At 36.7% G+C, this 14,313-nt stretch overlaps 1 protein-coding gene across 2 annotated transcripts in view; it reads left to right on the forward strand.

Annotated features, from left to right (window-relative positions):
• Window positions 1–1,025: 1,025 nt before the first annotated feature.
• vps39 (VPS39 subunit of HOPS complex) overlaps window positions 1,026–14,313 on the forward strand; it is a 38,296-nt gene continuing 25,008 nt past the window's right edge. Inside the window, exons 1-12 of one of the 2 annotated variants that reach the window (XM_042500768.1) lie at window positions 1,026–1,585; window positions 1,689–1,754; window positions 2,687–2,751; window positions 4,229–4,271; window positions 4,448–4,542; window positions 5,706–5,804; window positions 5,917–6,009; window positions 6,897–7,080; window positions 11,146–11,266; window positions 12,556–12,676; window positions 12,881–13,010; window positions 14,098–14,240. In XM_042500768.1, coding sequence (XP_042356702.1) covers window positions 1,513–1,585; window positions 1,689–1,754; window positions 2,687–2,751; window positions 4,229–4,271; window positions 4,448–4,542; window positions 5,706–5,804; window positions 5,917–6,009; window positions 6,897–7,080; window positions 11,146–11,266; window positions 12,556–12,676; window positions 12,881–13,010; window positions 14,098–14,240 — 1,233 coding nt within the window. In that variant the 5' untranslated portion in view covers window positions 1,026–1,512. The remainder of the gene's footprint in view (window positions 1,586–1,688; window positions 1,755–2,686; window positions 2,752–4,228; window positions 4,272–4,447; window positions 4,543–5,705; window positions 5,805–5,916; window positions 6,010–6,896; window positions 7,081–11,145; window positions 11,267–12,555; window positions 12,677–12,880; window positions 13,011–14,097; window positions 14,241–14,313) is intronic. The other variant, XM_042500769.1, reaches the window with a different exon arrangement.

Here is a 14,313-nt window from a genome sequence, read left to right on the forward strand (position 1 = left end):
GGTTACATTGTCAGTTTATGTGCATATGATATTTTTTTTATTATGTAGGTGCCTATAAATAAGCATAATGTCTTTTTACAGAAGAAACGGTTGCATAGACCGTTAAATGGGTATTGTATTTCCTGCTAAAATGTTTGTTAATAGTTACTGACAGGATATAGTGGTCCTAATCAACTATTTTCCCCTAAAAAAGCCTTTGTCAGATAATGAAATTAATTACACAATTGTACAAATGTTTAACTTTTTTCTGTTTTTCAGTTATCTTATAATCTTATAATTGCGCGGTATAGTTACTTAAATGAGGTGAATATAGGTATCCTTCAAATTTTTATTCCTGTAACATTTTTTTTTTTTTTACAAATTTTATTCAAAGAATCACATTAGTAAGGTACAATATTAAAGATTTATGTTTTTTTATTTTTTTAATTATTCCCCCTTTCCCTTTCTCCCCTTCCCTCTCCCCCCTCCCACAATACCTTCCCTACTCATAAAGGCAAATAAATAGATTAAATAACATATTTAACTGTCAAGTTAAATTACAATTAAAGAGGTACTTAAAATACTTAAAACAAACAAAAAAATGAAAATTAAAAACAGAAAAAAAACTTTTTTGAGTATATTCATGTTAAAAAGCAATGCTTTTAGATGAATAAAAGAGTGTACAATAGTCCTCATACTTATTTTCCAATTATTTTCCCCAAAATAACCCTTACTTTTCTTAAATAAACTGTACTTTTTATAAAGTCAAAAACAATGAAACAATTTACAAAGTACAAGGTAGTTTTATTTTGGATTTTTTTTAAACAAAATTCTAAAAAATGAAATAAAAAATTACAATATTTTATTTTTTTAAAAATATTTTTTCCCGCAAGAATTGCGCTATTTAGCTCATTGCTAGATTGCAAGAATTACAAAGTTTTATAGAAAAAAAGATAAATAAAACGAAGTCACTGCCCCTTTAATACGTTCCTCGTGAGTGCGCTGACTTCTGTCACGTGCCTGTCAAACCCCGAGCTCTCGCGCAGCCGTCGTCAACACACAACTGAGGAAGTCCCAAGAAGCTAACGAAAACTAACTGCTGCGGCTAATATAGCGCCTCCTAACTGCTTTAAGTTAGTTAGCGGTTGAGTTTGTTGTTATATTTAGAGCCAGTTGCTGCTTTTGTTCAGGTTTCGGTTGATATGGAGTGAGACGGGACAATGTTTAGGGGCAGTAGCCGTTGGTTGCTAACTCGTAAGCTAGCAGGCTAACGATCAGCTGTTGTTTTGGTCGGAGAGATAGCTGGCTAACAAGTCAAACTGCATAGCGTTAACAGACTTTCAAAACACGTTTCCTCATTTTTCTGTCCGAGTATTGAGCTACCGCTTCGGTTAATGGCGACCCGTAAAGGCGGACCACCCTGACAGACTAATCAGCGGTCGGTCGGTCAGCTGTTGTCCCGGCAGGCGTCACCTCCGTGCGGGATCGATCCTTCAGAGCGGGCTGCAAATCAACCAAAAATCCTGCTTCAAGATGCACGACGCGTATGAACCAGTGCCTATTTTGGAGAAGCTTCCTCTTCAGATTGACTGCTTGGCGGCCTGGGGTTAGTTGTTGACACTTAATTTATCCCATTTGTTATTTGACATTGAAATGTGCCTATTTTGGAGAAGTGATGGACTGTGACTCTTGAGTTTTTCCTCCCGCAGAGGACTGGCTGCTAGTGGGGACGAAGCCAGGACATCTTCTTCTGTACAGGATAAAGAAGGATGCAGGTAAGAAGATCCCGTCCAGTGGTGGAAGAAGTATTGAGATCCTTCTCTTGACTAAAAGTACTAATTCCACACTGTAAACATACTATTAAAGTCATGCATTGAAAGTTTTACTTAATTAAAGTAAGTAAGTATATTCAAGAATAAGTACTTAAAGTATTAAAAGTAAAAGCACCAAATGCAGAAAAATCAAAACAGACAAAACACCCCAAACACTCAAAGTTATGAAAAAAAATCCCAGAAACCAAAAATCCCCAAAACTACTAGAAAACAGCCCCCCAAAAAACCCAATCTCCAAACTCAAAATTATTCAAAATTTCCAAACATTCCTAAAAACTATTAGAAAACACCCCAAAAAAGTCAAAATTCTCTAAAAACAATTATGTAAAACTGCATTTACTTGTAGTTTTACATTCACTATTTAAGTATATATTTATTACAATAACTTAAAATAAAATTTTGTGGATGCCTAGTAGCTCACTTGGTAGAGCAGGTGCCCCATATATTAAATAATCTTGATATAAAATATAAATCAAATTCGTTTAGGTACCTCGGTACAGTGTATATAAAATATTGTGAGATTTTTACTCAAATAATATTCGATTATCACCTCACCCCCACCCCACCCCCACCTGTTCACTCAGAGACTGTCTGGCCAATAAAGCCCAAAAAATAATCTTCATAAAATATAAGTCCAGTAAATATAAAACATATTAAGCCTTTTACTCAAATAATTTTCAACTATGCAATTTCAACTTCTACCAAAGCCATTTTCTGGCAAGAAATGTGTACTTTCACTCAAGTGTGGTTTTCAGGTACTTCCTCCACCACTAATTTCAGGGTGTGTGTGTTGGTTCCTTGTGTATTTGCAGACCATTTCAACTTACTATTGTCTGCTTTAATATAAAACATTTTGATGTCTCTTTTCTCTTTAGGCACCAACCGGTTCGAGGTGACTCTGGAAAAATCCAATAAGAACTTCTCAAAGAAGATTCAGCAGGTAGATAAGACTGCAGGATGAGGTTAAGGTTGACCACAGGCTAAGCTCTGCATAAATCCAAAAATTATGTGAGGAAGAAGCAGGCCTTTCCCTAGGCCATAAACATAACATATAAAAAACCTGAAAAACTGATTTGATTTCTCTCAAAAACATGGTGAGAAGGAAATGAGCAACTTAACAAGATATGACCCAAAAATTAGAAGGAAATTTGCAAAAGTTACAAGAAAATTATCTGAAAAAAAGTAAAAAGACAGACCAAAAGAAAGTGTTCAAAAGTTTTAAAAAAGAAAGTATTCATTCATTATTCCCCTTGTAATATAGTTTTGTGATATAAAATTATAGTAATTAATATATGGTTTTCTGTAATTTTTTTCCTCCTTTTTAAACAAATTTTCAGGTAATTTTCTTGTCATACTTTACTAATTTCGTGCAATTTTTTGGCCAGTTTTGGCAAGTTGCACTGTATTGTTTTAGCCATTTAGAAAAAAAAGCAAACCAATTTGCTCAGGTTTCAAAGGTTTTATTGCATGTGTAATGAATTGTCAGTTACAGTTTGTAAACACACTCACTAGAGAAAGTGAAAGTAAAAGTCAACCCCAGATTCAGTCTCGTTTGGCATTTCGCCTCTTTACAGTTGTGTTTTTGCAGCTTTTTGTCTCCTGGATGCCTGCTGCTTATAATTTTGCACCTGGTTGCAACCTTATATAAAGCTTCACCCCAAGCTCCGAAAATAAGAAAACACATACAGAGTCTCAGCAGAAAAATACATCACCAAACGCTGAGAGTGGCTCACAAGTGATAATATAGAGGATAACTTCTGTATGAGTCTGTGCATAGTTTTTAAGGGAAATCCTGCATAGTATATCTTTCATGATAGGAAAGTCTGATAGCAAACATGAGACTCACCTCTCTAAATTTGGCTCTCGGTTGCCAATGGCCAACTCCCTTTTTTGGCATGAGTTTGTCAATCACAAACATTATTGATGAGACTGAGATGGCTCAGATCAGCCTTCAAATTAAATGTGCAATGAGGACTTCTCATGCTTATGAACAGTGACAAGAACTTCAGGAAAAATAGGAATGGGTAAAAAAATGATTCTTCAATGTACCACAGTTCTTGCTTGTAAGATTATGTCACGATGCAATTTAGAAAAAAAAAATAGAAATTTAAAACCCAGCTCTCAGCATTATAATTGCCTGTAACAGTTTTTTTAAGATCAAGCTGCACGTTCCTTCCGGCTGAACCAGTTGTAAAGGGAAATGTTGTGGACACAAACGTATGGGTTTACGTTCTAACTTAATTAATTAATTTTTGTTTTAATTGTGGATTATTACAAATACAGTGTGTTTTAAAAGCAGCAAATGGTCACACAGTAAAAAAAAGATAAATCTTTTGTAGAATTTAAAAAATTAAAATCAGAATGAACAAGATTTTGTTTAAACCTCCTTTAATTCTGGTTTCTTGCTCTTTCTACAGCTTTACGTTGTCTCACAGTACAAAATACTTGTCAGCCTTCTTGGTAAGTTTCTATCCCTAATAAATGTTTACATTTTTCTAATTTATCATGCTGGTTAGTCTTCACCTTTTTTATTGTTGAACTATTTCAGCCTTGAAACTACAACATTTTTGTGTCAACGTGAAGCATTCGTCTTCATTATCTCGTCAGATACAGAGTAATCTCTTTTTCTCCTGCAGAGAACAACATCCACGTCCATGACCTCCTGACCTTCCAGCAGATCACTGTGGTGTCCAAAGCCAAAGGGGCCACGCTCTTCGCCTGTGACCTGCAGGTCAGTTACAGTCACAGCTGTTGATACTGTGCACCACTGCAATCATAGTCATTCATATATATTGATTCTCATTATAGTGAGAGCCTTTTTGACGTGTGCAGTATGCAATTGTAGAATCACATAGTTATAAGTGAGACTGTAAGACTGTTAAAGAGAAGAAGAGGATAAGCCAGTGTCTTAATAAGAAGCTGATTTATGGCCAGGAAGCTTTGGGAGAGTTGGTTTATTCAGACTAGGGCTGCAACTAACAATTATTTTCATTGTCAGTAAATCTGTTTAATTTTCTCGATTAATTGATTAATTGTTTGGTCTGTATTTGTACAAATACAGTATTGAATTAGCAACTGATGATAATAATAATAATGATAATAATAATAATAATAATAAACTTAAATGATAGAGGACTTTTCATACAAGAGATGCAGCTCAAAGAGCTTCACAATAAAAACTGCAACACAGACAACAGAAAAAGATTAGACAATCAAAGGACAGGCTGTGATAAACAAGATACAAAAGTTAAAGTAAAAAGCACAGAGACCAGTGACAATACGTAATAATACAAATAAACTGGAAACAGCTGACAACCTCCTGTTTAAACACTCCTAGCATTGAAATGCAGCCCATCTTCCTTGTAGCTTCCATGTTGTTCCCACTTTACAACCTCAAAGTTCATGAACACAACAAAGTCAGAACAACAACTCAGAAACTACGACCTTGCAACATCACGCGAATGCAGCGTGTGTTGCAAAAACAGAGACATGTCTCGGACATAGTCAGTTTTCTCCTGATTTGTCTGTCTGAAAAAATGCCTTACGAGTGTCGGAAGGGTTGTCACAAATGGGTCCAATATTTACATAAGTGACTGTGGGACTCATATTGTGACTCTAAATAAACACAAGAGTGGTTAAAATCCCATAACATGCAGATATGCAGTGCATGACAAGTTTGTTGCCTTTCCTTTACACTGCATTCAGAAAGACACATTTAGACTTAAGTCTGTACAACAGTGTGTTTTAAAAGTGTTTAACACTAAAGCACGATTCCCCTACAATCTTATGGCACAGTGTAAGACAGTCATAACAATGACTTTTGTTTCCAAATTTCCTTGTTCTGCTCATATTTTCCCTGATTTCAAGCTATGAATTGTATATTTTTGTCCTCAGCAAACCAGCTCAGGAGAGGAAAGGTTGAGAATGTGTGTGGCAGTGAAGAAGAAACTCCAGCTCTATTACTGGAAGGACAGAGAGTTTCACGAGCTGCAGGTAAAGTAAAGTACATTTGTGATGTGACTCACTGCAGTATGATCCAGGTTTAGAGTGTTTTTTTCCCCTGTAACACCTTTAATCATCTTAATGTTTTCTTTTTGTCTGTCAGGGGGATTTTGGTGCACCAGATATTCCAAAGTCCATGGCTTGGTGTGAAAACTCCATATGTGTTGGTTTCAAACGGGACTATTACCTCATTCGGGTATGTGCCACAGGAAAGGATAACACTAAGCTTTTTACACTCAGCTTTACTTATCTTTAGTTACCCACAACTTAACTCCACCCATAATCCTTCAAATATGAAAAATTCATCCCTGAGAGTCCCTCCTTATACTAACAAGAGCGATATAGTGTGTTATTTCATGGTGAGCTTTATAACCCTTTCACAACTGGGTTGACTTCAGTTTTCTTACGTTGTATTTAGAAGCCTTTCGCAAACATTTTAACTTCTTAAACCTGAGAAAAAAGGCTTGATTTCTTTTAAAAACACGATGAAAAATATAATGAGAAATATGGCATGAAATGTTGGGGGGACATAAAGAATCAGTATGAGGTTTTATTGCCAAGTACATTTACATATACAAGGTGTATAAGTGTATACTGAACGTACGACTGGATAAATGAGTTAATTAACCCTAATTACGTCAATCCAGAAGAATAATGTTCAACTTTTTAGGATTATAGTTCACTGTAGAAACATGCAAGAAAAACAAAGTTTTCTTACCAACCTCAAGGTAACATGCAGTGATTAATTAATGCACCAACGATCATGTTGCGAGTGAAGTGTTCTATTAAAATCGTCTTTTCATACCACTTCTGAAAAATTTGGAAGCAGGCTGTTGTATAATTAGTTCCTGTCTGTTTTGTTCTCCTTGGGTTTTGTGTGCTTATTTTGGGCTTCTAACTTTCTCCTGTTATTTTTATTATCAACAAATGTTTGCTAGTGTTATTGCTAGTCTAATCAGCTTCTTTTTAATGTTGTTTTGTTGTTTGTCTGAAGCACTTCATAAATGACCTTGTGTGCAAAGTTTGTGAGATGTTATTAATAGGTTCTTGTGACTCACTTGAATCATCTCTCCTGTCAATCAGATGGATGGCCGTGGCTCCATCAAGGAGCTCTTCCCCACTGGGAAACAGCTGGAGCCTCTGGTTGCCCCGCTGGCTGATGGGAAGGTGGCTGTTGGCCAGGATGATCTAACTGTAGTGCTAAACGAAGAGGGCGTTTGCACCCAGAAGTGTGCCCTGAACTGGACAGACATCCCTATAGCAATGGGTAAGAAACATCTAATACTGTGAAGACATTTTCATATTCAATATTTCTGTTGTTCTACACTCAGTTAGGTGTTTTATATCTGCTTATATGGAAAACAAGTATATACCCAGTGTGAGTCGCTGTTTCTGTTCTTTTTTCTATTCTTTTATGACTTTGGATGTCTTTGCTGGAGTTAACTGCTATTCGATACCAATAGGAACTGACAGCAAAGTCAAAAGGACACACACACGCTGAGTAACAAGAGCCAAAAATCCTCCCTCAGCTCTCCATGTGGAGATACAACAAAAGATGTTTTGCCAAAAAGTGTCACCCCTGCCATTCGATTTCACTCAGGGAAAAACAGCATCATCTTAATTTTGATTTATTTTGTTTTGTGCTTTTTTATCACTCGTTCTAAACAGTAAAACTTTGACACAACTTTTAAACAGCCAGTTTTTCTCAGGTTATGCTTTCCTTCTTTTCTAGAGGACATCCATAGATGTCCATGAACTACTGTTACAATGATTCAAATCGTCATAATATGCCATCTCCTAGGTAACAGAATAGTGTTTGAACTCTGACCTTTTGATGACACCTTGCTTGAGCATATAGGAGCTTCTCGAGAGCCTGTAATAGCCAATGAGAACCTTTGTTCACTCACAAGCTTCTCAGGTTACAGAGCCAATCAAAAACAAGTGATTGGCCCAGTGGCTTATGGGTCTTGTGGTCAGTGATACACCTCATTTTGTAATTTTGTAATTCAGTAATTTTGAACTAATTCCTGGCATCATTAAGTGTTTAAAATATGTGGAAATTATAAACAAATGTCTCCTCTGTTGTTTTCAGGGAAAATCAGTCTATCCCCCATTTTTGTATGTACAGGAAGCTCCTAAATAGACATTTCTGTCTGTGCTGATTTGTTTTAACACTCACAGACTCACATTTAGTACATTGTTTAACCCTCTTTTTTGAAAAGCACCTGGGCTAAACCTTAGAAAAATGTGTAATCCTCTTTGGGTTTTTTTTAGTGATTTTGTTATCCACTTTGAATGTGGACTAGGTGAGACTTCATGCCATGGCTCCAATTTGTTTTCCAGCTAATATCTCCTAGGTCTAGTCTATTTTTTGTTGGTCAATGGAAAAATTGCTTTTTGCTTCCTTTAAATAGGAATATGCCAACAATGGGGCTGATCACATGTAATTTTAAGACCTACATACTCCTGGGCGCACAGGTGGGCACAAGTACATTTGCTACTTATACAACATAGGCGCTGATCTTGAAAATGACAACTGCAAAAACAGTTGTGCTGTTCTGTACGCCACGTTGTTGCGGGGTGTAAGATAGGGCTTGCTGTTTGCTAAATGCCCATGTTAATACGCAGCTGAGCTGGCAAAAGACAGAAACTCAAAAACTCAACTCAACATTAAACAAGGAAACAGGTTTGAGGCATTTTGGCACATCAGGATGGAAGACATACTGCTGTAAAGACTTTGGCTGTCATAGTTTCAGTGGATGGTGCAAAATGTGCCACAAATTAGAAAACACAGTGTCTGAAACATCACAATTGGAGCTCTCTCAGCATGACTGTGAGCACAAGATCAATCTTCCTCTTTGGTGAATTTTTCATCATTTGATAGAAGTTTCAGTTCCTTTCTGTTGATCGTGAGCTGCGTCTGTATTAAGTGTCAGGTATGTTGCTGTTTGGTTTCACAGGCTGGTATGTAGGTTGACTCCGTCTGTAACAGCACAGTGTGTTCTCATCTTGTCACGACGATTGTTTTATATCCAGTCAGTGCTATATGATCAAACCTGCTCCACACCTGATGAAGCATTTGGCCTAAATACTGCCATCGTCATCCAGCCGCTGTCTGCCTTTTCTTTCCTCTTCTTCAAGCTTTCCTTCCCCCTGTGCAGACTGTTTCTTTCCACTCTGTCTGAGTCGTGCTGCTGTTTTCCACATGTCGAAAGAGGAAACATAATTTTAGATTTTTTTACCCCGTGACTAAGACACGGCAGATCTGGGTTACTAATGAGCTTTGTGACAGAAGTGATGCAGATGAGCTCTCACATTGTTTTAAAGGTCCTTCTCTCTGAGCTCATTGGAATTCAGTCAGAGACAGTATGAAGCGGAAATGAAGCCTCCAAGCAGTGGTTTCATACAGTTTCCAATTTCCTTGTTTTGATATAGTCAACATTGTGGCTTTGGCGTGCATCTTCAGAGGATGAGTGCTGGTCACTGAATGCATCTAACGGACTGACCTAACTGTTTGTGGCTGGAGTAGAGGCCCTGGGCTCTGCCCTGTGGGCGCAGTCTGTCCCATATCCAGAGTCCAACCTCGCGCCCGTCTAGATGGCTTTCTCCAGCTGGATTTCCTGCCCCATTAGCCTCAAGGACTCCATAATCACAACTGACGCACCTTTTCTCAAGACAGAGTTTAGGTTGGAAAGACATCAAACATGCAATCATTGTTACAGCTGAAACAATTCATTGCATTATGGATCGACAGAAAAGTAGCCATTTATCCACATTTTTCAAGCAAATATGCCGTCAAGTCATCAGCTTCTCCAGAGTGTGGATTCACTTTTTTCATCATTGTAAATGAAGCACTGCTTGTTTGACAGAACGTGCAATTTGAAGACGTCACATCGACTTCAGAAAAGGTCTTTTTTTTTGTCTGTTTGTTTGTATGTTTTTTTGTGAGCAGAGAGCACATCAGGCAGAAAAACATAATAAAAACTCCCATGAACAATATAAAGGATATATTAGGTATGACGTACATGATGTAATTCTAAAAACAATGATAAAATATGCAACCAGCGTTTTCACATTGCTTTTCAGTTGTGTCTAAACATAAAGGGAGAGAGACAAACAGACACACAGAGACCAACAGACACACAGCTAGAGACACACAAGCAAGTCAGGACAGTGGGATAGGGACAAGAGATCTCTGTTTAATTAGAAAGGAGCAGAGAAAGAGAAAGGCTTGCTGACTGGTGCAGAGAAACGCGCTTGTGGTGTAAAAGGCCAGGCGACTGCTGATGGGCGACTGTGTGACACCTAACATATTGGGGCACTTCTGCATCCAGTGTGAACACAGCAAAACACTTTTGTGCTGTGTTCATGCACAGGAAAAGGGAAAGGCCATGAAGTAGTTACGACAGGAGAAGTGAATTTGTTTGGTTATTGAGTTAAAATATCAACAGTATTTCTCAGGAATTGCAAACTCCACCTTTAAGTGAGAACATGGGTGGTGAATTAGGCTAGATAAAGTATAAGTAATAAAAAATTGGAGCTAAATATGTGCTTTCAGTACCAAAATAGATGTAGAAGTGCCCCTGTTGCCAAATGGTGACAGCCCAGGCCACAAAACCACAACATCCCTGTTTCGTTTTCAGCTAAGGACCTTTACATGTCGTAGCTCTCTCTCTCCTCTCTGCCTCTTCTCTGTCAAACGTTGAATAAAGGGAAAACTGTAATAACAAAAATAATTTAGGGGGCGGGGCCAGATATCAATATTACATCAATATTAGATCAATATTGTGATATGAAACTAGATATCAACTTAGATTTTGATAAACTATTACTGTAAATGTTGTCTTTTCCTGGTTTTAAAGGCTCCATTACAGTTAAGTTATGTAATTTTCTGAACTTTCCGAACCACAATATTCGAACTATCCTATAATTTGTCTTTACCCACTTAGCTGTTAAATCCACAAAAGTGATGGTTATTTAACAGTAATGCAATTGTATAAATATTTAGTGAAAGCATCAATAGCCAATTCCACAATATTACCACAACATTTTTGCAACATTTTATTGAGTTATTTGGTAAAAAAAATATTGCAATATTTGATTTTCTCTATCGCCATAATAATGCAAATATTTATTTTTTTATTTTATCTCTAAGAATATACGAATATATATCTGTTTTCCCCCTTAAAGACTTCTGTACAACTCCTGTATGTACAGTACATCCACAGATATTTGATGACTTTCAGAAGATTTGTGATGTTTTATACTCAGGGCAGTTCGGTTTTGGTTGACACAAAGTTTTACACTCTTACCTCTCCTGAATTGTTCTCAGAGCACCAGCCTCCATACATCATAGCTGTTCTCCCTCGGTACGTGGAGATCCGGACGTTTGAGCCGAGGTTACTGGTGCAGAGCGTGGAGCTGCAGAGACCTCGCTTCATCACCTCGGCAGGGTGAGACAGTCTTCTGTGAAGTTTTGTTTAGTAAACTGCAAACTCTCTGAGATTTTCTGACAACGTATTCTTGCAAAGGACTTATGCACACTTGCAAATTGCAGTTAGAATACGTAATTCTGTCCAAGCTATAGCATAAACAGATTTTGTGAACATTAGCTGTTTACTTTAATCCGTACATCTGACCTTTTATATTATGTCGGCTGCATTGTTACACCTCCAAAAGAGTTTGCATATGATGAACTGGGGGTTGCCATATTAAAATGGCTTGTTCTTACAACATGCCAATTTATACCTCTGTCATAACAACTTATAATGACAAATATTTCTTGCTTTAGTAACATTTTTTAAGTTTTTTGACACCATTAGGACACCATCTATATGCATCACGTTAATGCACACATTGGACTATTATCTTTTCACATTGCATATTTGCTCTACTTCGAACTTTTGCACATTCTCTACAAATCGTTATCGCACATCTCTGCACAAAGCTAGTTTTCTTATTCTAAAACAGCTACATTGTACATATTTGTTATTTTATGGTACTGTTTAAAGTATCTCTACAATATTTCTATAGAAACTTTGTCTATTGTATATTTAAGTTCTTGAGTATTGCAGTACTTTGCAGAATTATGATTATGATTATTATTATTATTCCTCTTAATTTATTTATTTTGTGTTCATTGTTTGCATCAAAAATCAATTTATTGTGAGTGAAAACCCTCTTGGCAAATCCTTATTTGACTTTGACTCTGATATTGAGATAAAATAATACACTGTTTATAGCGAGAAACGGTTCTTGTAAAAACAAAATTTTGGCATGTAATAATAACAAGAAAATATGTTATGATGATGATGTATAAAAATATATGTTAGAATATCTGTTATAATGTGAAAAGAGATCTTGTTAATTAGAAATATTTCACGTCAAAAGGAGGAAATAAGCAAATATTTTTTATGTCATGGTGGCAGCAACATGGTGCAGTATGCAGTATTTTTGAGGTAAAAACAAGCCTGCAACGGCTGTTGTAAATCTCCAGGCTTAAAGTTACAGATTTAATAATAAATAAATAAGTAAATGATAACTGGTGGCTTTAGTGATGTCTGGCACTCTGTTTCCTGTGAATAACATCCTTAAAAGAACATCATGGATGATTTACTGCTCAGGTCCCGGTTCCTATTTCTCAAGATAGCGATACTGATAATGTCATTTCCTCCTCACAAAGAAAACACTTTTGTTCCAGCCTATTGTCTCTAATCTTGTTTTCTCCTCTTATCGTTCCCAGGCAAAATATTGTGTATGTTGCCAGCAACCACTTTGTGTGGCGCCTGGTGCCTGTGTCAATAGCCAGCCAGATCCGGCAGCTTCTTCAGGACAAGCAGTTTGAGCTGGCACTTCAGCTGGCGGTGAGCAGCAGGACCACTCACTTATTCATTCCTTAAAACTCTCTAAAGTGCTGCTTTAGTTCAGGGAATGGAGCACAAAATCACTTATTTTGATTAGGGGCAATACACTGAAACAGTAAAATGCTCACGGCTTTATTTTTTTGTTATTGTCAGCTTGTCAAGCTTTCAAGCTTTTTTTTCTTTTCTCGTCTTTTTTTCTGCCAGAAGATGAAGGATGATTCAGATGGTGATAAGAAGCAGCAGATACACCACATCCAGAATCTCTATGCCTTCAATCTGTTCTGTCAGAAGAGATTTGACGACTCCATGCAGGTGTTCGCCAAACTCGGCACAGGTGGGTCTTCTCTCTCACCCAGGCCCCAGTCTCTTTCGGCCAAATATATACAGGGTTCCCACGGTCATGAAAAACGTGGAAAAGTGATCGAATTAATAAAAATGACTGAAAGTTTCTTGAAAAGTCATGGAATCTTGTAATGTGTAATGAAAATGTTGTAGTAATCATCTGTGGTTAACCTTCTACATAATGTACAGGGTTTCCACAATCCTTAAAAATTCTTTAAAGGCATTGAGTTAACTGATCTAAAAATAAGGGCCTAATTGGTATTAAAATTACCTAAAATATTTTATTATGTGTGTCTAACATAGAGCATAAATTAGCCTTTAGACTGCGGCCCAAGTTTATGTGTAGACTGCAGACTTAATTGGTCCAAATCTGATTTTATTTATTTATTTATTCATTTATTTATTTATTATGAGGAGCAAAAATCACAAAATCTGATCTTTTAAATTTGTTTTTGGGTCACTTTTATATGTGGTCCTAATTCACATCTAAATCAGATTTTTTATTTATTTTTCTATTAAAACTGTAGGAATTATTACTATTATTATTACTATTATTATTATTATTATTATTATTATTCTCTTTATTATTATCATTCTCATTATTATTATCATTATTAGGGCACGAGCATCAAAAGCCGTGTGAGGACCCATTTTATTCTCATTATCTTATGTTTATGTTTTAGAGCTAAATTACCGTGAATCTGGTCATAATTTATTTATTCATTCTTCCTATTTCCTTTTTTCTCTCCCTTTTATTGACTCCATGAGACATCTGTTGTTTTTTGTTTATATTAAAGGAAATGGTTTTATTCACATCTGATGAGGTCACATCCTTTGTGTGTGAGAATTTATTCTGCAGTGATGACAGACTTCCTGGCTCTAATGAGCCCTTGATTTCAGGTCTTGTCAGCTTTTTTTTTTTTTTTTTTTTTTTTACTTAACTGTATATGTTGTGGTGATGTTTTGTGCTTTTATTATGTCTTTAAATCACTTTTCTGTTTTAATTAAAAGCTGCTAAACAGACTCAAGTATCACATATAGAATAAAATGCGACAAATTTCTCCTCCTGTCCTCTGCAGATCCCACCCATGTGATTGGACTGTACCCAGACCTGCTCCCTTCAGACTACCGCAAGCAGCTGCATTATCCCAACCCTCTGCCTACTCTGTCCGGGGCAGAGCTGGAGAAGGCTCATCTGGCGCTCATCGATTACCTCACCCAGGTGTGTGTGTGTGTGTGTGTGTGTGTGTGTGTGTGTGTGTGTGTGTGTGTGTGTGTGTGTGTGTGTGTGTGTG

Source organism: Plectropomus leopardus, chromosome 14, assembly GCF_008729295.1.
Source record: "Plectropomus leopardus isolate mb chromosome 14, YSFRI_Pleo_2.0, whole genome shotgun sequence".
Taxonomy (NCBI): Eukaryota; Metazoa; Chordata; class Actinopteri; order Perciformes; family Serranidae; genus Plectropomus; species Plectropomus leopardus.